This window comes from Cricetulus griseus, chromosome X (genome assembly GCF_003668045.3).
Source record: "Cricetulus griseus strain 17A/GY chromosome X, alternate assembly CriGri-PICRH-1.0, whole genome shotgun sequence".
NCBI lineage: Eukaryota > Metazoa > Chordata > Mammalia > Rodentia > Cricetidae > Cricetulus > Cricetulus griseus.
Genome location: NC_048604.1, coordinates 88,001,911 through 88,027,548, shown reverse-complemented (window position 1 = coordinate 88,027,548; position 25,638 = coordinate 88,001,911). Strand labels below are relative to the sequence as shown.

General features: G+C 34.0%; 1 protein-coding gene across 1 annotated transcript in view; it reads right to left on the bottom strand.

The window, feature by feature from the left end:
- Cfap47 (cilia and flagella associated protein 47) overlaps positions 1-25,638 on the bottom strand; it is a 261,790-nt gene that overhangs the window by 65,946 nt on the left and 170,206 nt on the right. The window contains exons 47-52 of the mRNA XM_027432785.2: positions 20,346-20,542; positions 19,650-19,793; positions 18,924-19,097; positions 13,547-13,658; positions 9,067-9,195; positions 3,941-4,038 (exon numbers count right to left, since the gene is read on the bottom strand). Coding sequence (XP_027288586.1) covers positions 3,941-4,038; positions 9,067-9,195; positions 13,547-13,658; positions 18,924-19,097; positions 19,650-19,793; positions 20,346-20,542 — 854 coding nt within the window. The remainder of the gene's footprint in view (positions 1-3,940; positions 4,039-9,066; positions 9,196-13,546; positions 13,659-18,923; positions 19,098-19,649; positions 19,794-20,345; positions 20,543-25,638) is intronic.

Genomic DNA, 25,638 nt, shown 5'->3' with positions numbered 1-25,638 from the left:
TATCTTGGCATATGTCGTTTGTATAAATGTAATTATTCATATTCCTAACATAATGAATACTCATGAAACTTAAAGTACCCATGTGAAAATCTGACACAGGACACAATTGAAATCTCAAGTTGGTCCATGTTGCCTTGTTGCTTGAAAGGTATTGACTGAAGGCAGCAACTTGAGATGCTCACCTCACCAAGTGTTTTAACTGAAAACTTCATTACTCCTTGCTTGACTCAAGTAAAGATTGTGTTTTCACACATAAACAATTGACTCAATCTAATAGGAAGCAGCAGGAAATACATTCATCATATCCTCTCTCAGAAAAAAATCATGATTAAATTATAAAATGATGATATCTGAGGCAGAAAACATGCAATACTATTAATTTAGATAAAATTTCATTGAGGAAAATTTCAACATTAATTTTATTTAATTTGAAAACATCACCAAGTAAGTAAACAAAGGGAACTCTGAGAAGTTTGCAAGTACCATGTAAATCAGAGGAAGGAAACCTATACTCTATCCCTGCAATTTCCTTAAATTGAAAAGTTAGTCACAGCAGTTTTGGATTTGGGGAAACAAAGGTGGCAGCTATAAACTAGAAATGTCATTTTCATTCCTTTGTTGTTCATATCTGTATGCCACTGTATTTTCATGTGCCATGCCACCTTTTGTCCTACCCCTTTCACCTCACAATCCATAATCAGACGTGAAACATACACAGTGCAAAGGTTTACTTCCTGCATTTGTATTAAAATTATAGTGTTTCAGATAATTGTAAAGTTGTCACCTACTTAGCATATACTGCCCATTTAAAGATTTTAAAAGTGAAGAGATGGGCATATCCAACCTGTCCTCCTCTTTCCACTCACAGTACGTTTTGTTTGCAATTGTGGATATCAATATCTCAAAATAATTGTATTTTTCTCCAAAACGATTAATTAAACATCTTCCATTTTGAATTTGTTCTAGCATTCTCTTTTCATATGTAGCACATAAAGTTTTATTCGCCCACATTTTCATAAGCTATTTAGTAGAGCTACTGAATGTCACTAGTAGGAAAATGGTTACTCTTATTCTCTCACATCCACATTATATGGTGTATAGGAGATGTTTTATTTTTTATTTGTTTATTAAACAATTCCAAAAGTATTAAAATTACAAAAATAAATACTAATTTTTTTCTTTACCTTATAGTGAGCAGTAATATAAAGATATTTAGAATGCAAATATTATATGGAGTCCACTTTAGAACAAATTTGATTATTCATTCTTGCATAAAGAAAATGTGGAAGTCATGTTAAATACAATAAAAGCTGAAAAGCCTCTGGATATCAGAGATGTCTTGCTATCATGAATATACCATTATTATGCCTTATTAACTTAGGCTTAAGTAAAACATTTCATAAATGAGTTAGCAAACTAACAAATGCAGTTGAAAATATGGTAAAGTGATATTTATGTGAAGAAAACAATTTTGGCATATACTTGAAAGTACAAAGAAGGATCTACTTCATGGAGCCTGAAAAGACTTGACTTGTGAGAATATTTAACACAAGTCATTCTATTAAATAAGTCTTCACATCTAAAAGTTAAAGTAGGTATACACTTTTATGACTATAAGTGCAGGAATACTCAATGGATTAAAAGCAACATCGTTCAGCAATATCATCCAACATAGATAGAATGAGTTGAAAAATTCTTTCAAGCAGCCTCAACTGAAAATGAATATTTATTTAAAGCAACAAATCTGCCTGTAATCACAAATGGAGCAATGAATCAAGTGGGTACAATACATATTACAGAAAGCAGTAAACCCGTGAAAAGGTAATATTTCTATTTAAGTCAAAAAATGAGAACACCTGTGAATGAATGTTTCAGTGAAAGAGATACATACCAGTTTCTCTGCCATTTCTAAAATTTTATACAGTTACATGAAATATTGTAATACTGTGTAATTCTCAATGTGTGCAACATTGTATACCATTTAAAAATGAACACCATAAAACAAATATTTTTTTCATTAGTGTTTTCTCAAAGGAAGAAGAAACCTTTATGAATATTTTAGTGAGAATGTGCACAGGTGTTTGTGATTGCAGGTTTGCATGCATGTCTGCTAATTTTTACACATTTCAACTTATCTTCCTAGTCATACTAAACAAATATTGAGTAAGGACGCCAATGGTACCCATTCTAATGTACTCTCTTGTATTCATAATTTCTTAAGTGTCTAAATTTTTTATCACATCTTGTTAAGGACAGAAATTATAATTCAGTAGTCATTCATACATCCAGAGTATAGCATGAATAATATAAACCCAGAGACAGATACTGGAGTTCAACCTGAAGAGCAGAGAAACAAAGAATCCAGCCAGTAGCTCTTACCTCTACCAAGGCTGAAACAGAGATAACTGTCTTCCCTGTAACTGGAAACTAAATCTCACCTGAGACCCACTGCTTCCTCCTTATACACCTCTGTAGTGCTGGGATTAAATGTGTGAGCTCTGTTTCTCTATTAGACTGGTTCAATCAAGCCCTGGGTGGCCTTGAACTCACAGAGATCCATCCTACTCTGTCTCCCAAATCCTGGGTGTAAATGTGTGTACCACCATTTCCCAGCTTCTACTGCTGTCTAATGTTGATGGCTTTGCATTATGATCTTTAGTGGCTTTATTAGATCATAAATAATATATCACCGAACAAGAGGTTGTATAAATACAGTTATATTGTTTAAAAATAACATTTATGTGGGCCTGGAGAAATAGGTCAGTGGTTAACAGCACCTGTTACTCTTGCAGAGGACATAGGTTCAGGTACTAGTACCCATAGTGTGGCTTATACCCATCCTGACCTCTAGTTCTCGTGGATCCAGTACCATTTTCAGGCCTTGAGGTCATTAGGCATGCAGGCAGTGACAAATATACATGCATACAGACAAACACTCATACAAATAAAATGAAAGTAACAAACAAATCTTTAAAAGATAAAATAAAATAGCTCTTTCAGTAAGTCTCCACATTATTGCAAATACTGGGCTATGGAAATAGACATTTTCATTGAGTGAAATGATCCTACTATCATCAAGCTAAATAATTTCCCACTCAGAAGATAATGCTTTTGCAAGCTACATTTGAATGCACTTCAATATTTTCATCATGTATTTTTTATGCCTCAATGGAGATTCAGCCTGAAAACACCTTGGAATACAATCAACTTACAGACTTAAAAGTATTAGGAATATTTTCTTACTTGATATTATTAGGAGCTAAACTTTAAGATTCTATGAAAATAAAACTTATTTGATTATGATTAATACAATTTCTGGATGCTAACAATACATTTATTATATTTAAACTCTTATTAGCAATTATTGTCGTCTTGTTTCACTTAAATCTAGACTATTGCTGTTTGCAATTATTAAGCAACTTTCAACACAGATTTATTACGACATGAATAACTTAATTAAGAAAATCTCCCCAGGCAGTGGTGGAGTCTGCCTTTAAACCCTGCACTCTCAAATCTACCCTAAGACTCTGAATAAATTTCAAAGTAAATATTTTACTGTGGATATTGAGAAGAATGCATGCTGGAGCCTAGAAAGCGCAATTCCACTTTTACCATATATATATATATATATATATATATATATATATATATATATATATATATATATATATATATATATATATATATGGAGAATAAGGAGATAGGGTAAAGTTAAACTTACTTAACTGCTGAAATATGCAGGCAGAATGCTAAATTGGGAAGTCACTACAAGATGCCATACAACTAAAAGATATTTCTTTAAAGAATTTAAGGTCTAGAGTGGCTCTGATTGATTTATCTTTGTATACTCCATTGAGATGTATGTTTTAAGGATAGAAACTTAGTGTGTAACAGCTCTATTTCCCAAATGGCAGCTTATGAATATGTACTGGGCTCTTACCAGAGCAATACAGTGAAGTTCAATTGTATCTGCAGGAGGACCAGGAGAGCTATGGATCTCAAGATGATACCAGATTTTTAAACTTTTAACCTTCTCATCTATAAAGAAAGAAAGAAAAACTAAAGAGACAACAAACAAGCACTATTTAATACAGACTTCAGAATTCTACACAAATAGGAAATCCATAAGCCATTTTCAAATTTCCCTCTCTTTTCTATTTACTTTCCATTTTCTTTTCTTTGCACTCACTATGTAGCCCAGGTTGGCATTAAACTTCCATGATCCTCATGCCTCAGAGTCCCAAATGCTAGAATTATAGGCATGCACCGCAATGACTGGCATCTATGGCACTTTCATTAGTACTTACCAGGAAATCTGTGGACATCAGGAGCTGCTTTCATTGCAGCAGTGAGCAGCAAGAGGAGCCCCATCACACATAGCCAGGCAAATTTGCAGTGCTCCTGGTTTTATGCCTGTTCCAGTAACTCATATATTTCCCCAGCATAGTAAATGTAAGAAGCTTTGCAGTCAAGCATTAATGGTCTGAATGAAAAATACTTTACCCTACCTTCTAAAACATTCATACACTTATACCAAGAAATATCTAAATAATGCATTGCAATGAATGGTTCATTCGTAGTCACATAAGAATTAAAATTAAGAAGAGGATGAGGCGTATGAGGCTCAGGTACCATGGGAGTTTTAAAAAAATTTTGCAATTTAACTCAAAAGAAAGCTAGAAAGAGGTTTAGGCGAAGTAGTGAGATGTTGTTTATGTCAGCATTTCCAGTTCTTCTTTATAGCAGACAGTTCTGCTACTTTGATATACAGACTCTGGCACCCAAACTTCAATATTGATCAGCCCTTCATAGAGAGGTTTTGTCCTTACATCAAATTCATTTTCTTTCTGTCCAGTTGTTTCCACTTACATAGTTTCTCATTTCTGGATTCTTTGGTTTTCTGGTGTTGAACTACCTCATGGTGTATTGTATTCATAGTGGTAACTATGTGTTTAAATATGGCCTGAACAAGGGGGAGCACATTGACCCCATGCTGCTGTCTGGGAGGCCAGCATGGGATTGATCTAGACCCCTGAATATGGATGTCAATGAGGAGGCCTTGGCACTCTATGGGGCCTCTGGTAGTGGATTAGTATTTCTCCCTAGTGTAAGAAGGGACTTTGAGAGCCCATCCCATGTGAAGGGATGCACTCTCGGCCTGGACACATGGTGGAGGGCCTAGGATCAGCCCAGGATGATGTTGTGGACTTTGGGGAGCCCCCATGGAGGGAGGTCTGGTGGAGGGTTGGGGAGGAGGGGAGGGAGAGGGAAGAGGGAAGAGGGAAGAGGGAAGAGGGAAGAGGGATCGACATGTGAAGCAAGCTTGTTCCTAATTTGAACTAATAAAAAAAATAAAATTAAGGAAAATACTTTTTCAAGAACTATGATTCTAGACTGAATTACTTAGTTAATAACTTCCCTTGTCCTCTGTTTATCAGTGAATTAGGGGCTTACAATAGTGGTATTATCAGTGTGTCTTTTCTGAAATTTCCATGTGTATACTATTTTGGATGGCATTGCAATGCATAAATAAAAGGCAATTTTGTGACCTCATATGGCAATGAATGACATACAATGCTGTGTTAAACAGTGTATTTCAATGATCTATTCCATTCTATGCTATCTTGTATTGCAGTATATTGTCTTGTAATCCAGTCTATAATACCTAGGTATAATATATATAAAAATAAATGGATCTGAGACACATTCAGAATTGTAAGTTAGAGAGTGAAGGAAAGAGAAGATGTCTAGGTAAGTTCATTTTTGGCAGGCTTGGAAGTTTCTGTGTAGACCAAGTTGGTATCAAACTAATAGAGATCTGCCTTCCTCTGCTTCACAAGTGCTGGGGTTAAATGCATGTCCCACCACCACACTTCACCAGATAGGTTCTTATTTATACACAAACACACAGAAAAAGAGATAAATTCTTCCAGATTTGTGTTTTCCTGAGAATTTTACTTCTCTCTGATTTTGACACAAAATGTAATTGCACCTGTAAAACATAGGTACAGTGTGTGTGTGTGTGTGTGTGTGTGTGTGTGTGTGTGTGTGTGTGTGTGTGTTCATGGAGGATGTGTGTGTATATAGTATGTGTGGCATGTATATGTGTTTGTGCACATTCATGTGTCTGGGAAGAGGGGCAGAGAAATAGAGAAGACATCTATTGCTTCTAATTTTTTAAAGAATTGTAACACAAAGAAATTCAATAGAAATGCAGTCGGGATGTATTGTATGATGGAAGAATAAAGAAAAAGAAAAAAATTAAGAAAGAAATATCTTCTTGGTATGCTTCTTTGCTTTGAGAATTTTGCATGTTTGTGTCCATGACTCTCAAAAACCTGCACCTGCTTATGACCCTGACACTCACACAACTCATTTTCCCAGAAACATACTCTGACTATTACAATTTCCTATTAACACATTCTCTTTTGCACTTTTAAAAAATATTTCACAATGTTTAAGATTTACAGGAAGAAAAATGCAAGAAGCGGCATTGGACTTTGTTGAAGGCTTCTTCAGCATCTAATGAGATAATCATGTGATTTTTCTTCTTTCAGTTTATTTAGATGGTGGATCACATTGACAGATTTCCATATGCTGAACCATCCCTGCATGTCTGGCATGAAGCCTAGTTTATCGTGGTGAATGATTTTTCCTGATGTGTTCTTGAATCCAGTTTGCCAGTATTTTGGTGTCAATGTTCATTAGGGAGATTGGTCTGTGATTCTCTTTCTGAGTTGTGTCTTTGTGTGGTTTGGGTATCAGAGTAATTGTAGCATCATAGAAAGTTTGGCAATATCCCTTTTGTTTCTATTGTGTCGAACAATGAATAGTATTGGTGTTAGCTCTTATTTGAAAGTCTGGTAGAATGTGCACTGAAACCATTTGCCCCCGCTTTCTTTGGTTGGGAGACTTTTTATTACTACTTCTATTTTCTTGGGGCGTATAAGTCTATTAAATTGTTTATCTGGTCTTGATTTGATTTTGGTATCTGGTACTTATACAGAAAATTATTGGTGGGAGTGCAAACTTGTACAGCCACTTTGGAAATCAGTATGGAAGCTTCTCAGAATATTGGGAATAAATCTACCCTAAGATCCAGCAACACTGCTCTTGGGCATATACCTAAAGGATGCACAACCATATTACAAGGACTTTTGTAATAGCCAGAACATGGAAACAACCTAGATGCCTACCAACAAAAGACTGGGTAAAGAAAATGTGGTACATTTATATGGTGGAGCATTATTCCGCGGTAAAAAAAAAAAAAAAAAAATGAGGGCTGGAGAGATGGCTCAGTGGTTAAGAGCACTGACTGTTCTTCCAGAGGTCCTGAGTTCAATTCCCAGCAACCATATGGTGGCTCACAACCACCTTGAATGAGTTCTGCATGCAGGCAGAAGACTGTATACATAATAAATAAAAATAAATAAAAAATAAAAAATAAGGAAATTTGGTTTTAGCCAGGCGTTGGTGGTGCACACCTTTAATCCCAGCACTCGGGAGGCAGAGGCAGGCAGATCTCTGTGAGTTCAAGGCCAGCATGGGCTCCAGAGTGAGTGCCAGGATAGGCTCCAAAGCTACACAGAGAAACCCTGTCTCAAAAAACCAAAACCAAAACAAAATAAAACAATGACATCTTGAAATTTGTAGGCAAATGGATGGAACTAGAAGAAACCCTCCTCAGGGAGGTAACCCAGACCCAGAAAGACAGAGTATGTATTCATTCATAAGTAGATACTAGATGTTAAGCAAAGGATAACCAGGCTAAAATCTATATCCCCAGAGACACTAGTTAAAAAGGGGTGGCATAAGAGAGACACACAGGGAAGACCCCAGGAAGGGAAAATAGTTAAGATCTCCTGGGTAAAGTAGGAGGGGGGTAGAAGAGAGGTGATGGGAGATGGGAACATGAGAGATCAAGAAGACCCGGTTGGGAGAGGAATAGAGAAGGAGAGAGCAATGAAAGAGATATCATGACAGAGGGAGCCATTATGGAGTTAGGGAGAAACCTGGTACTAGAGAAATTATTAGGAATCTACAAGGATTACTCCTGCTAAGACTCTTAGTAATAGTGGAGAGGCTATCAGAGTGGGCCTTTCCCTTTTATTAGATTAGTGACTACCCTAATTGTCATCATAGAACTTAACTTACATCCAGTAACTGATGGAAGCAGATGCAGTGAACCACAGCCAATCACCAGGTTGATCTCCTGGAATTAAGTTGAAGAGGAGGAGGAGAGATTATATGATCCAGGTGTATTATGGGTATGATGGGGGAAACCACAGAGACAGCTAACCCAAGCTAGTGGGAGCTCATGGTCTATAGACTGACAGCTGGGGAACCTGCATGGGACCAAACAAGGCCCTCTGAATGTGGGTGACAGTTATGTGACTTGATCTTTTTTAGTGGTTTGGCAGTGGCACCAGGACCTATCCTGGGTGCATGAACTGGCTTTTTGGAGCCCATTCCTTATGGTAGGATACCTTGCTCAGTCTTGATAAAGGGGGGAGGAGCTTCGTGCTGCATCAATTTGGTATGCCAAACTTTGTTTGCTCCCCAAGGAAGTCCTTACCCCCTCTGAGGAGCAGATGGGGGTGGAAAGGGTGGGAAGTGAGAGGTGGGAGAAGGAAGGGAGGGGGAACTGGGGTGGTTATGTAAAATGAAAAATTCTTTAAAAATGAAAATGAAGAAAATTACATTGATATGAGAAAGAAGTCTATCATACACTATATTGAAATATGAAAATCATACTCCAATATTAAGATAACATACCAATTAATATCTTATCAGAAACTTATTAAAAAACCAAAAGCATCTAAATGTTAGCACTAATCAAAGATAGACAACATTTGTGGTAAGGTATAATGACTTTGCTATTTTACAGCAGCACAAAATCAGAAAATAATCTATATAAAATTAAATCTGAAATAATACAATGTTCTGATGGACACATACAGCAAAATTACATTGCATATTATGCATTTAAAGTGTATATTTAATTTAAAGGCAAATGATGATCAGAGTTTTCACAGTGCAACAACAAAACTATTATACGAAGTTTACCTGAGTATTCCTCAAAAATAATGGTAGATGGATCTGATGGAGTTTCCTGAGAAGAGATGTCTTTCTCCTGATCTGTGTCTTCCTGAGAATCTTCCTCATCTCTGCTCTTAACGGAAAATGTAATTGCACCTGTAACACATAGGTACAGGATAGGATGCTAGTTAAACAGTGAGGAGTTTCTGAAATGCTTAGTCTGAATCATCAAAGTTACTATGAATTATATACCAAACATAAATTCTAAATGGTAGCACCAGAGTTACATATGAAGAGGCTATAGAACAATTTAATGGAAATTTCAAGGAAACATTATTAAAAGCTTAATAGTTTTTTACAACAGATTTCCTATAATAAAAAAAATGGCCAATACTTAACTCTGCATTAGCTTTCAGCATCTTAGTGATACTGGATAATTGTGTTTATCTATTTTTTTTGTTCAGACATTTATAACATTCCTACTTATCATCTCCTTTACAAACTATTTTGTTTTCTATATTTACAAATTGCAAAGTATTCCAAGCTTAATCTTTCCCATAAACATTTAAGACATAAAATATTTTGCACTTTGTCCTAAGATTGTAAGTGTTGAAATTTTCATTGTAATTTTTGCTATGTAAATTGGACTAATTCAAAATTGGTAGTGATATGAACAACTGGGCTTAGTATACTTATATTTATATCACATAGCTTATTTTATTTCTTCTGTACCAGAGTTTGCTCAGTATATATGAGGCAAGCTCTTTACTACTGAGCTATATATTCAGAACCTCCATTTACATTTGTAATAATCAGATTCTTTAAAAATAAATAACAACTTATTTATTTTGTCACACAGTGCTGTTATAGAAAATTAGTTTCAGTATTTACATGTAAAAGCCATACATTTTATTGTGAATCTATTCATATCTAACAATTTCAATGAATATTATGTGAAGGTATTTAACTACACATTTCCTAGGCTGACTTACCTATAATGTTTAGACTACATTTTTCAACACAATACTAAGTCAGGAAATTGTTAGAACACAATGAAATATAATGAACTAACAGAAAGCAGCACATAGCAGAAGCAAATATAATAAAGAGAGCCATTCCTATCCCAACCAAAGTTTGTGGAAATAGGGTCATTTTATACATTTATGTACCAAAAATAGAAGATCTAGCAATATGCAGTAAGGAAAATGTTATATGGCTTTAATAATATATATTTTATATATTATTATATACAGCATCTATAATACTGTATTGAGCCATCAAAATCTCCAAGTAAATCCTATGTATAAATAAAGGGAAGACTGTACTCATATCGTTTGTTTTAGTTTAATTTGTAGTGATGTATAAGGTAGCATGTGTTTGTAGTTACTGTACCATAATGTTAAATTGGTAATTATATTTAACTTTAAATCACAGACCAAAATGTTTGAAATAGACTACATTTTCTAGGTTTGGTGCTAAATCATTAAGCCACAGGAATAGTCTATAGAATCTTCTGGGTAGAAATTACATTTTTATGGGTTTTCAATATCTTTGACATGTAACATTTTACTATCATCAGTAGACCACATTTTGTTCCTTCCACTGAGAAAGGCAGAAGATGACGACTTGACAAGAATTGAGAAATTCATAATCGCCACGTTATCACTCCTTCCATTGTTATTTCATGCTTTATTTGAATGAATACATCTGCTATTATTAAACCAAATGCCACTACTTCCATGAATTTATTCATTTTTTAAATTATCTTTTCATGCCTATTAATATCTACAGGGAATAGAAATATTATTCTTTTCTCTCCTTGCATATCAAGAATTGTTTCTATTATGCCCCTCAAAATCCCAGGCTTCTTTAATAATAAAAACAGACAATGAGGCCCAATATAATCCTTTAGATTGCCACAATATATTTAATTTCAAAACTGTTTCAGATAGTTTGTTTCTTCCTCAGTAACTTAAAATTATTAATCTAAATTTTCACACTCCACATAACGATTCCATCTAAGAATCTATTATTATAACAGTGTGTATGTGTGTATAAATGATTTGTGCTCATAGATATACATTCAAACAGATATACACATACTTTTCTATGCTCTACAATCTAGATGGAAGGTGTGGTACAAACTATCAAAAGTGACTCACTACATGCCCAGCACTGACCTATGCAAAACTGCAGAGTGGGAAAATGTTATGCTACCTAATTCTATGGAAAATGTTATAGAGATAAGAAACAATGTTCGAATCAATGAAAATGGTTAATTAACACATATATAAATCTAATAAAATTATTACAAATGGCTACAGATTCAGGAAATATGTACCCCTATACAAAGAATAATGAAAAGTAAAAAGAGGAAACATTATACTGTGAAACTTGCAATTCTTACTACTTTAAATAGCTCCTGCTAGTCCTAGGCATAAAAACTGCAATTGTAATTTTGACATTTAATTTTGAAACAACCACAAGTTTTATATGTGTTATTCTATAACAGCTTTCTTCTTAAACTGTATCCCAAAAGGTAAAGGAGCACAATGTACAAAAGTTATTTATGAAGAGATTATAATGTATTTTGTGGGAATGAAGAGGAATGGATTTCTTTCTCTTTTTTTTTTTTTTTTGGTGTTTCAAGACAGGGTTTCTCTGTGTAGCTTTGGGGCCTATCCTGGCACTCACTCTGGAGCCCATGCTGGCCTTGAACTCACAGAGATCTGCCTGCCTCTGCCTCCTGAGTGCTGGTATTAAAGGTGCGCGCCACCAACGCCCAGCTAGGAATGGATTTCTTATTACTGCTATTGACAGACATTACAATGTACACGAATTTGGGGTGCTCTCATCCTGTCAAAATGAGTAAATTACATTAGAATTTCTTTGACTTCATTATACTTTTAAATGAAAACAGCCTTTTATGACTTTATGTCTCTCACAATCTTCTGTGTATTGTTTAAAGACTATGCATGATTATACATTTATTTCTGGAAGAATGTATGACATATAGCTTCCAAAACCTAAATAATGGCAGGTAGAAGATTCTAATTCTAAACATTTTCAAAATCAGTGAGATAGATATGATCTGTGCTTTATAAAAATTGCACTTATTTGAGAATATATTAGGTATTTTTCTAACATCAAAATAAAACTAAATTTTACATAAAACCAATTTCAACTGGTATGACAGTACTGCTTAATGACCACAACTAGTCAAACATTATTAGAATGGCAAGAATCAAAGCATGGCAGTATAAGGATTTTAAGAAGTTGTTTGGTTTAAATTGCAGAAGACAAGTCCCAAGGAATTCTAATTACTGAGGAAATTACTTGATATTTTACAAGGAAATACTTTAAAAAATTTATAAAATAACAATGAAATATGGCTATTATGGATATGATCAGTACAAAATACTCTTTCAATGATAGTCAAGAGTTTATATTTTTCATATGCAACAAAATTCATAGTTTTCTGTATAAAAGGAAATTAAGAATTATTATATTTTATGAAAATACACATGAATTTGTATGAGAGAGTAGGTGGCTTCAATGCCAGAATTTGCAAGGTGTAATGGAAACTTTATTATGTACTGAGACCCTGTCTTTGAAAGAAAAAGGAAAAAAAAATAAAACAAAATAATGTGAAAATTATGAACAACTTATTTTCTCTTATGGAAGACTAATTAAAACTGTAGAATTAATCTACCAAGTGGTTTGATTCAAAATCCGGAGGAAAGAAATAAAACAATCAGTAAGAAACTTCAAATTAAAATTTCCTGTCATTTCACATTTTCTGGTTATCTGCAACAGTCAAATAAATCACTCGATTGAGATGCTTGGAATAGGGTCTTACTTTCAAATTTTATCCTGTTAAATGAGACCCTTTGTACAGATAGTCTTTATCAAGGAAATTAAGGGATGAGAAGTCAATACTTTCAGAGATAAGATGATAAACACTTAGTATACTTAATACGTTAATACAGTTCTAAAATGATGTTCAATGAACATATAATAGTTTTCTCAGTAGGATAATTCTGTTCAACTATCACTCAGAACTTTATATAAATGAATACATTATTAGAGAAAAAGTGTAATTCATTCACAGCAAACATTAACTCTATTTCTATATGCTAGTTGAGTACATATAGAAAGTTTATAATACCCATTCCTGTATTACCAAAAGCATTATCATAGAATGCCTTTGAGTTTATATATTGATATAATTATTTGAAAGTATCTCCTAACTTTCAAACATACACCCTGAAATAAGCATTCCACTTCTAAAAATTTCTTCTATAGATTTATTTGAACTTGCCAAGATAAAGTAATACTTAACATGGAATACATTCCCTGAAACACTATTTATTTGGATAAAGAGTGAAATGACAAAATAAGCTTCCCCATATCATTTATCCAAAAGAACAATGAATTATATTGCATTTTTATTATCATATTTCCCCCTAGCAATGTAACTAATAATATTTTATTAAGGGTTTAATACCTCTGAAATCTCCACGTTTCCAAGGGCATACATGGAGAGTGTATGGAATTGAGTTGTCAGGTTCTATGGTGATATAGGAATTTCCCCACACTATTGAGAGATCTGAAGTTACCTAGAAAAGTGGATTGGAATTGAAGAATTATGTAATATCAATAAGAAAATATTTTCTTTGTTTTATCATGTTATACTACTATATGTGAATTAGTGTCATAAGCTACTACATAAAAGTATATTCTAATTTCATTACTTCCATTTACTTTATTGACTTTTCACTGAAAAGGAAGTCAGAAAATTGCCTTACACTATAAAAGGAAAAACAACTGAGAAAAGGCTTATGGAAAAGCAGAACAAGGGAAATAACTTTTGCAGAAAAGAAATGTTATTTTCTTTTGCTACTTAATTATTGATGATCAAAATACCAGTTTCTTTATAGATGATGGACAATTTTTAGTGGAATTTGACATATAAGGAATAGAGCTATTTCAATGAGTTTGCATGTTAGTAAAAACATAACATGTGAAGAATATTTAAGCCCAGTTTTGGCACAAGCTTGATTAAAATTTAAGTTAATTGTGTCTATATACTGGTGAATTCCCAATAAATAAATCTAACACTTGAAAAGATTTTTGAAGACTTGCATTTTAATTTATATTTATGTGTATGTCTGTATGTGTATGTGTGTATCTACTCATGTGTGGGTGACTATAAAGATCAGAAGAAGGCCTTGGTGCCCCTGAAACTGGAATGATAGGTGGTTGTAAACTCCCTGATATGGGCGCTAAAAACTGAACTTGAGTTCTATAGAAGAACAGCAAATTTGCATAAACAATAAGCCATATCTTTAGTGCCCACATATAAAATTTTACAGTTTTCATTTATTATAGCAATTTCTTTTGTAAATATTTTTTTTAAGTTGGTAAGAATGATATCTCTTAACATGTATGGGATATAATTGTCAGGTGGAGATTTCCCCACATTATCAAAAAATCTGAAAATACCCAAAAAGGTGAATTGTAAACCAAGACCTCTGTTTTCACAATATACTGATCATAAACACACATGCAAACACACTGAGAACATACGTACATATTCATATACCCTATGAACAGCATCCTAGTCTTATCTATTTTTGATTCACATGTAATATTTGTTTGTTGCCTTTTTTATCTTATTTGAACACATCTATGTTACAAAAAAGTGATGTCCTTCTTGAAGACGGCTTAATATTTTATTGTACAGATAACACACCTACTCCTCTATCTATGTATCTATCCATTGATCCAGTTGCTTTCTCCCTATCTCTCTCCTCTTCCTACCCTTTTTCCTTTCTTACTTCCCATTTCTTATTTTTTGAGACTTGGTTTCATACTGCAAACCATGCTGTCCTGGAACTCACTGAACTCACTATTTATTAAGGCAGCCTTGAACTCAAAGCAATTCTATAGTCCCAGCCTTCCGAACATTATAATCATATTACAGAGAATCTACTGTATGTATGTAACTAGACACACATTTTGCTGTTTCTACTTTGATCATTCACTTTTTTTTTCTTTCAAATGTTTGAAAAATCAAATGATGCTCTAGGTGTGGATAATTTTGATTTTGTCAACTTTAAATTGGCTGGGCTTTTGAGATATGTAGATTAATATATTTTTATAATTTCTGGAACAATACTTTCCTTTAGCTTTTTGAATTATTCTGTTGTCATTTTCTTCTCAAGTACTATTGTTGGTGATATGCTGATATGCTTTATGCTGCTTCACCAATGTCTGAGTTTGGTAAAATTTGATTTTTTTTCTTCTGCTGTTACTTTAAATCTACCCCTGAGGTTATATACTGAAAATTTGTTTCATTTACTTTATTTTTCAATTTGTAGAAGTAGTAGCAGTAGCAGCAGCAGCAGTAGTAGTAGTACCACTAGAAGTACTAGTAGTAATGTCAGCATGAATGTCTGGTTCATCTCTTTGTTCCTTCTGTCTTTGATAGTCTAGAGATTTCTATGGACTAATTGTATAAAACAGGAATTCACTATAATTAATGTGTAATCACTGTAATCCCCAATGAGATATTGGTGACAACTTCAGCAATTATTTGGCATATGCTCGTTGAATCCTTTGCACCACAAACACTAATCTGGCAAGGATCATTACATTAAGTATTAGAGCATCCCTCTAGTACTCAGCATACAATTCTGACATATTCAGGCAGAACTTCAATGTATGCCTCAGATGAAAAATTCAACCCTCTTCCATCTGTCTTTGGCATGCCAAAACCTTTATACATAAATGTGATTTGCTTGATTTCAAGGGATAGACAAGATTGTTTAATATCACATAAGAATATTATATATTCCAGATCTTCTTATGAAGTTTACAATCAAAGTTTTGTTGGTTATTACTTATATTGCAGGCTTCAGCAAGGCAAAGTTAAACAATTATTGAGTGCGTTTGACAGATAGTCTTAGAACAGGATCTTTGTATGAAAACAAAACCCTTAGAGAAGCTAAATAACAAGAAATTCTTGCTAGTGGATATTTTCAGGATAACTTAAGAAAGGTCAAATATCCATCTGTGCCAAACCTGCATATTGTCTTGTTTGAAAGGTTTCCATTATTTGCATGTGCTACAAATGCAAAGTTGCAGAGGCATGCAGAATGAAGTAGGCCAGGTTCTCAAATGCCATCAGTCTTTACTCATAACAGTTTTTTTTTTCCTCAAATATGTACTCCTTCCCTTACAGATTTTGGAATATTGTAATATCCTTATCTCATTATAGATTTGAGGGATCAATAGATTTACAAAATGATTTAAATAGAGGATAAAAACACTTGAATAGAAATGGAATAGTCTTTGATTGTGGGAATGTTTAAGAATATGTATATACTGCCAGGCGTTGGTGGCACACGCCTTTAATCCCAGCACTTGGGAGGCAGAGGCAGGTGGATCTCTGTGAGTGTTTGAGGCCAGCTTAGTCTCCAGAGCGAGTGCCAGGATAGGCTCCAAAGCTACACAGAGAAACCCTGTCTCGAAAAACCAAAAAAAAAAAAAGAAAAAAAAAGAATATGTATATACTGAAGTAAATGAAACAACAAACATGGAGAGGGGTAGGGAACAGGAAAGAAATGGTGGTAGGAAGAGAGAAAGGAAGAAAGGAGAAAGTAGGCAAAGGCAAAGGAAGGAATGGGAGGGTAAAGGATGGGTAGAGGGAGGGAGGTAGAGGGGGGAAGGGATGGGGAAGGAGGGGGAAGAAGAAGAGGGAACAAACTGAGCACACTGAATTAAATTACATTTTATAGACCAAAAAAAAAGAGAGAATGCAGAAGTACTGACTAGAATTCAATGCAAAGACATTGTGCAGCCTGACTAAGTAGTGGTATTATTTCCTTCAACATACAGAATAATTTTCAGTTTTGGGCAGCTGTGAATCAGCTGGATAGTTTTGTTCTTGTTCATTTGTTGTTCTAATTTTGTGGTATAATTTATAAATAAAACTATGAAATGATTATGATGACTTGGGTGTTGCCATCAACAATAAAAGATGGGGTAGCTAAGCTGAATCCAGGTGTCTTGTTCTACGGAATGATTTAGAGCTGTTAAAATTAAAAATAGAACTACAAAATGAGCCACCATTCCAATTTCTGGATATGCAATGAGTATTGTCTCAGTATTATGTGTATTAAAATGTTAAGAATGCAGTAATCCATTATGCTTACACGAGAGAATAATACACATTTAATTGCACAAGCAAAGTTACTATGTGAAAATTGTTAATTTTAATTGCTTTCCATTTTTAACATACATTTCTTCTGTAAGGTAAAATTTAAAGTAGCAAGTTAGACACCAATACTGCCATGGCAACAAAATGAACTAAATAAGTGATGTAGGATAATTGGACATTTTTAAATGTGTGTGTGTGTGTGTGTGTGTGTGTGTGTGTGTGTGTGTGTGTGTGTGTGTGTTGTGTGTTTTACAAAACTCTTGGCAGGCTTTCTTAATTGATGATAAATTCCCGAAAGTGGATCTACAAAAAATTATATCCTTCCATACCAACCTACCTTCATTCTCTCCAGCCCTGTTTTTTATATAATTTTAATTGCTAAATTTAATAACACCCTTTATGTTTTCATGTGTTTGTAAAACAAAAGAAATTAAGCACTATTATGTCCTCAAGGCCTCAATGTTATGCTTTATAATATGGACAAAAAACATGGACATAAAACATTGTCCCTCAGCTGAGAGGGTACATTTGCCTAGCATGCACAGAGCCCTGTATAAGAGAAAGAGAGTTAAGGGAGCTAGATAAGAAAGAGAGGAAAAAATAGGGAGGAACATGTCACGTGATGGGCAAGGTAAAAAGAGGAGGGAGAGAAGTGGGGAGAGAGAGTAAATCTGAATAGATTACACTCATACAATGAAGAATAGTAAACAGGACAATAACATGTGGCGAGTAAAAGCCACATCAGGAACTACAGACTACATTTTGATGTTAAGACATGATACTGAAAGGTTTTAGTTAGTACTGACAAGAGATTTTAACTTATAATACTTACTACAAAGAACGTTTTTGAAATCTAGTAAGAAATATACCAAAGTATATATTTTTTATATTTAAAAGAAGCATAGGATGAGCTCAGGGAGTTTCCACATTTCTGTCATCTCCTTTGAACATGAATGCAGGGACCTATGGTTGATTGATAAAACTTGTTTTGATGAGCACATTGGACACATTATAATTTGTAGGTAAAAAATAAGAGTAAGACTTGGATTTTTATTTTTGTGCTGGGGATTAAACTTGTGAAGGCTAAGCACAGATTCTCACCAATGACCTATGCCTCTTCCACCAGCACAGTGGAATATCTTTGCAATTCCTGTATTCAGGAGATAAAGAGGAAGATCTTGAGTTTGAGGTGAGCATAGGCTACAAAGACATACTCTATTTAAAAAATATTTAAAAAATAATTTTGCTCCTATATTTTCTGGAAACTATCTTGTATTACTATGTATAGTATATTCAAAGAAAAATAACCACGATATGAGTAAGTAAACTTGAAAGAGTTTCATAATTACACACTAATATTTAAGTATAAAACTTGTTTGAAGTTAGATGTGGTAGCAGGTGGCCACACCCAAGTACTTGAGAACTGGCAAGTCACAATCTCAAACAAATCAAACAAGCACAAAAGAAATTAGAAAACAAAGTAAAAAAAAAACAATAACAAACTTATTTGATGCTAAACCCATTTAGCAATTAAAATTATATTTATTACCTGGTGGAATAATAAAAAGTAGAATTATTTAAATTTTCCACATGATTAACATAATTCATAAAATTTAAAGTGTATTCAGAATGAATGATTTTCTTACTAAAAATGTCTTACCTTAAATGTCAGCAGACTTTTTGTATGATTAGGTACTATTATGGACTTATCTGTCACATTTCCCACTTTGCAGTCTATAACAATGTGATCCAAGGCCAGGGGTTTTGTCCCAATCCCATCAATTTCAATGATGTGTGCCATACCATCCACTTCATTTTGTAAAGTAAGTTTACCCTGTGATAAACAAGATAATTTTCAACTCTAGGGCAGTCAGTAGTCATAATTGAATGCCAAACAATCTCTCACACTATTCTTGAGTCTCAGCAACAAAAGGAGCTTTAAGAAACTGTTAGTTACTGAAGCTTACAGTTCATATAAAATTATTTCATTAAATAAAGAATGTACTAATGAAATGCTATTAATTTTTATCTTTCTGGAAATTATACATTATATGTAAGCAGTCTCACACAATTACATGTATTTCACCACCTTGTCAAAGAAATATTGATAAGGGAGAATTTTCAGATGTAGCAACTGACTTAATGAATAGGAAAAATGTTTCATATTTATTGAGCATGCTTTCTGAAAATAATCTAGATATAAATATTCATAGACAACAGCATTGGAGCATGCTAAATATTGTCCTTTCAAACATTTTAAGAAAAACTATCAAGTTTATAGAATATACAAATTATCAACATTTGTATAACTAACTACATTGACTACTATCTATATATTTGTTCATTTAAATATTAATAATGTAAGGAAGAATCCATGATTTCATACCATAACTTCACATTCCAAAATGGGTTTGAATGTCAAAGGATACTGAATAGTTTCACCAGGGCCAACATGTAAAATCGGAGGTCCACAAAACCATTCTCCTTCTATTTTAATTTGAAATTTCCAAGGTTTCTTTGTTTCATTTTTCTAAAACATGAAAACAGTTACACATATATTAGAAGAATGATGTTGGTAAAGCTGAATTATACACCAATTCTTATTTCTAGAGCCATAAAAAATACAATTAGGTTGGGATGGCTACGCAAGTACTGTAGTATCAGTCTTGTGGATCCTGGAGTTCCAGAAATGATGCTCGCATTGCAATTTAATTTATATTCAGGAAAGAAACCATGAAATAATGAGGAAAAACAATTTTCAGCCTAAAATACAATTATAATAGATAGGGAAACCTCAAAATGAGAGGACAGTAGTAGTTTGAGACAGCAAAGAAGTGCAGAATCTCAAAATACAGCATCCTGAAATTTATTTCCTGGCTATTATATCATTTCTATGAATTTGTAATACTGCACAGAGAAGGTAGAAATATCCTATTGGATCTTTCTCTGGTTTCATTATATATTTAGGAAAATATAATGTAATTTCCTTTTAATGTCACTTAGCACTTATACAGAGTCATGTTTTATAGCCAGAAGCTCCAGTAAAACATGAAAATAGTCAGAAAAACAAGTTTTCACTTACTATTGGGATATGCTGTGTGAGTGGTTCAAATGCTGGTGTTTTAAACAACAATTCAGCCTCTGGTTCTTCTTCATTTACTATACCTTCAATTACATACACACGCACATCATATCTTGATACCAACAAAATTTTACAAGGGTATCGTCCAGGCCCAAGGGGAGCAAATCGTAGAGGAACTGAAACTGTTCCTTCTAAAGCTAGCAAAACAATTTAAAAACACTAGTCATTTTAAACATCATAAGACCTAAAATTAATTTTGGCATGTAATACTTAATATTATTCTGTGAAATTACATTGACTTGGAATAGACTAGGTATCTCTAATGTAACATATTCTGTCTTGCACAGTTTTATGGAAGAGACCTTCCACTCTAAAACGTCAATAGGGTTTCCATGTTTTGAAAGACATTCATATATTGCTTTTTTCTTACAGTTTGGATGGTAAGTTAGAGCAAGAGAAATGGGTATTTCCAGTATTCAATATCAAATTAATATGAAATATTTAACTGGTCCAAACTAGTCAAATGGCTCCATTTAACTCAGAGTGAAAAAAATTGACGAGACTATATGGATGATCCAGTTGTATCTGCCATATTTTTGCAAACTTGGGGTTCTCTACTCTAGTTTTTAACTTCATCTTTTATGAATGCCCAATAACTATGATTAGCATTAAAGTGAAAGCTAAGTTCATTCTTACATTTATATTATACTTCAAATCATTAAGTGACTCTAAAGAATAAAGTTATACTCTTTCCCTCCAAATCTAAAAAAATCATTGTAAGTAGAATTCAAGAAAATATTGTTTTCTTTAAAGATTTATTGAAAAAGGCCAGTATTTGTTTCTTTGCCTTAAACATCCAAAGTAACTACCATGTTGTAAAGAATATACTGATTGATTCTAGTGTGCGTGTGTTCCCTTAGAAGTAAACCATTTCTTTCCAAAATATTTCTAACATTGTGCTGGATCAGTATTTATGCCTAGTAAAAGAAGATGCGTGAAGTACTGTCTTTCGCCAAAAACTTCAAATTACCTGTTTTTTTTTCCCCAACTTAGTGGGTTTGTGCTTGTTTGGAGATCAAACTATCTGTACTATATGTACTGCCTCTGACGTTAAGATTTTATGTATAGCATAAGGAAGCTAGCTCTGACTATATTTTCCTAAGAATAAAGACCTATTTTTGTAGCATGAAAAAAAAAGAAAAGACTTTGGGAGCCCACTCCACATAGAGGGATTCTCTCCCACACTAGACACGGGGGGGGGGGTGTCTAGGCCCTGGTCTAAATGATATGACAGACTTTGAAGATCCTCCATGGAAGTCTTCACCCTCCCTGGGGAGCAATAAGGGGATGGGAAAGGGTGCAAGGGAAGAGTGGAGGGAGAGGAAACTGGGATTGACATGTAAAACAAGCTTGTTTCTAATTTAAATAAAAAACAACAACAAGCTTGGAAAACCCACAAAAACAGCTGACCTGAGCAAGTGGGAACTCATGGACCTTGAGTACCCTGTCAAGTCTGACAGCTTGATAACCAACATAGGACCAAACCAGTCCCCCTGAATGTGTGTGTAGCTAAGAGCACTGGGCAGTCTATGGGGCCTCTGGCAGAGGAAACAGGATGTATCCCTAGTGCAGGAATGGACTTCAGTAGCCCATTTCCCATGGGGGGATATTCTCTTAGCCTAGATACACAGGGGAGGGTCTAGGCCCTGGGCCCAAATGCCTTGACTGATTTTGATGATACCTCATGGAAGACCTCACCCTCCCTGGGGAGTGCATTGTGGATAGGATGGAAGGGGGAGTTTGGGGCGATGGGAGAATGGGAAGGAGTGGGAACTGGGGTTGATATGTAAAAAAAGACTGTTTTTAATTTAAGTAAAATTTATAAGAAAAGAAAATGAGCTACTGAATGTGAAAAACTATTTACATACTATTTTATATCTGAGTACCAGTCAAAATATTTTTATTGAAAATAAATCTATGGAAATTATATTGACAGAGAACAGATGACCAGTTTATGAACTATACTTCCAAAAACTCAAGCAAAGTTTTTGAAAGTCCAAGTCACACATGAAAGTGCAATTTTGTCCTTTTGCTATGTTCTTACAGACAGAAGAGCATCTGACTTAAAAATAATTCAATAAAGTGACAGTTTCATTGTGTTAGAACATCTTCTCAAACAGCTAACCTTAGTAAGTGGGAGTTCATGCACTCCAGACTGACAAGCAGGTAACCTGCATAAGACCAAAACTGGCCCTGTGAAAGTGGGTGTCAGTTGTGGGGCCTTGGACTGTCTATGGGGCCTCTGGGAGTGGAACCAGTATTTATCCCTAGCGCATGAATGACTTTTTTGGAGCCCATTCCTTAAGGAGGGATACTCTCCCAGACTAGTTACAGGGGGAAGGGCCTAGGTCCTGCCCCAAATGATGTGAAAGACTTTTCTGATTCCCCATGGGAGGCCTCACCCTCTCTGAGGAGTGAATGGGGGGTGGGATGGGGAGATGGTGGGGGGAATGGGAGGGAGAGGGAATTGGGACTGCTATGTAAAATAAGAATGCTTTTAATTTAAATAAAAAATAAAAAAGCTCCATGGTATTTGAAAAAGTAAATAGCATCTTCTCATTACTGTATTTCCTCATTTCATAAAAAGAATGAAAATTGAGTATATATATTCCATGTTAAATGATAGCTTTATTGATATAGATTAGCATTATTAATTCAAGAAAAAATTCTCAAATGACTTTCTACAATGAATTTGATGTCACAAAACATATACAAAGATAACATGATTATCATGAACCTATAGCAACTGTATAGTAACTATTCAATTGTGAGTTGTCAACTTGTTGCCTAGCTACCATGCCTGCCTGCTATGAGCTATGAGTCACTGTTATTACTTCTATAGTGAGTGTTCATTAGATTTATCCATGTTTATCAATTATTATAGCAACTATTGTACAAGAATTCTAAGTTTACTTTTTTAAATAAAGTCTGTCTTCTTAGCCTACAATTGATTTCTTTAGTTTCATTAACAAGTATCTGCATTTTAAGTTGTCTCAATTTCATTGTTAGTTTTAAATGTTTTGAATCATTCGTGAATGGTCGCTTAGTAGGAAAAAATACATTGGGTATTTTTTTGCATCTTTCGATTTTTCTTTTGATTCTAAAATTAGGGGAGATGTATTCTTCTTAAGTGATTATTTGTACAGGTTCTTACTCTCATATCACTTAGACTTAAGCTTGACATACAGATTTGGGGTCAATTGTCTGCACTAAACTAGTATCTACCTATTACATATAGGAAGGATATTTTCTGATATGTGTTGAAACATTTATAAAACTCCAGTGGAAATGTTTACATTATATGAATTCTATCTTCTAGGTAATTGATTAATTCTATCACCCATTAGTTGTATATAACAATGCTTATGTAGATGCTTCCCATCTATGCCACCACTCTCACCAACACCTTAAAGATCGTGACTAGATTGTCCCACAAGATTGTATACTTCCTTGATAGGATCATTTTGGGGAAATTTTCTACCACAGTTATAGTTATTTTAAGTCCAGATTTCCTTTTTTCAAGAGGAATGCAAGCGTAGGATTAAGAGATTGGCAGACATTATACAGCCTGGCCTCCTCCAAAAGCAATTACTATACATTCATTCAACAGAAAGATAGTTTTGGATTCCTATGATAAGTATGAAAGTATTCAATTAGAAGTGGCACATAGTCAGTATTCTCATAGGTACACATAAATAAGGGTCTGAGAAAAAGGATATGAGGCAACTAGTTTATTTTTTCTTTATACCTAAATTATGTTTTAATTGGGCTTGAGCTAATGAAGGACAAAAAAAGAGTGTACTTTTCAGTCTAGTCACATTGGCTCAGCAATTACTGGAAATTCCTCACAGGACTCACATAAATGATTTGTTGTTATCTTTCCATTATTGTTTAGTTTTAATTATAATTTTTGTGTGTCTTCGTGGAGCATATAATGGAAAATTAAGAAAAGGTCTATCAAGAAGTGGTACATTGTTACCATTTTAACTAGGGAGCTTCTTTTCATATAGAGTGTCTTAAGAATGCAAAATTTCCCAAAGAAATAGCTGAAATAAGATTTCATTTCCTAATTAAAACTTACATAGGGAAGGAGGGAATGGAAATGCAGATAGCAAATTCACTTTGTATTTTTCATTTTGATTTCTCATACCGTAAAATTTGTCTCATTGTCCTACATTAAAAATCAGCTCACTGATTTTAATTACTTTAAGACTGATCTACTAAGAATGCAAAATGATTTAATGAACTGCTACCAAGCTAATGCACAGTATCATAATGAGAAATTTAAAGTTACAAATTTTCTGTTTAAACTATTCAGTTTGAATTATTACAGAGTATAGAGCCATGGGTAAATGACAAATAGAAAAATTAATAATAAATTATAACAAAATAATTAAAGTTGTAGCTGTAATCTCTTACCTAAAACCATAAAGGTAAAATTGAGTTACCTATCAAACTGAAAATGTTTTTAAAATTAAAAGAAAAAATATGTTGCTTTTGGGACAACTCAGTAGAAGACAACTTGCCTCTTAAGAATACATGTGCTCCATCTCAATACCTCACAAGAAAGAAAAAGGCAAATTACTTATGAAAGTGAGCACACATATCAATCCAGGACACATTAAGAAGTAAGATGACAGACTCCAGGCCAGTCTGACTACACAAGGAGATCCTGTCTCACAAAAAGCAGAGCTAAATAAAACTAAACAACACAGTGTATGCAGAACCATATGAAATTATATTAAGTTATATGACTTTTCTACCAGTTATCTTTGCTAGTTTGCTCTAGTAAAACGACTGTGTGTAGGGAAAGTTTTATTTCACCTGTACCCAAGTATGGGAGGATAGTCAGAAAAAGGCCTACTACCAGTTACAGTTACTATGGTTTCCAAAGTAGAAAGTGAGATTACCATCAGGTGGATACAGACAGAATAGCAATGGAAAATAGAAATATATAAGGCTGATATCAAAGAAGATGTTACAGCAGCTACAAAAGTCCTAGAATTTCAAATTGTAGGAAATGATTTGTCTGAGAACTGGGCTACCAAAAATAAAGATGGAGAGCATGGTGAGTATACTATTACGTATGTGGAGGAGAACAAGTTTTGGCAGGAACAAGCAGGATTTTTAAAAAAGAAATGGAAATTCATCCCTGGTATTGGGGAAAAACAATAGAAGAGAGGAAAATTAATTCATTCTAAAGAGTCATTCACGCAAAGGAAGGACTGAGGAC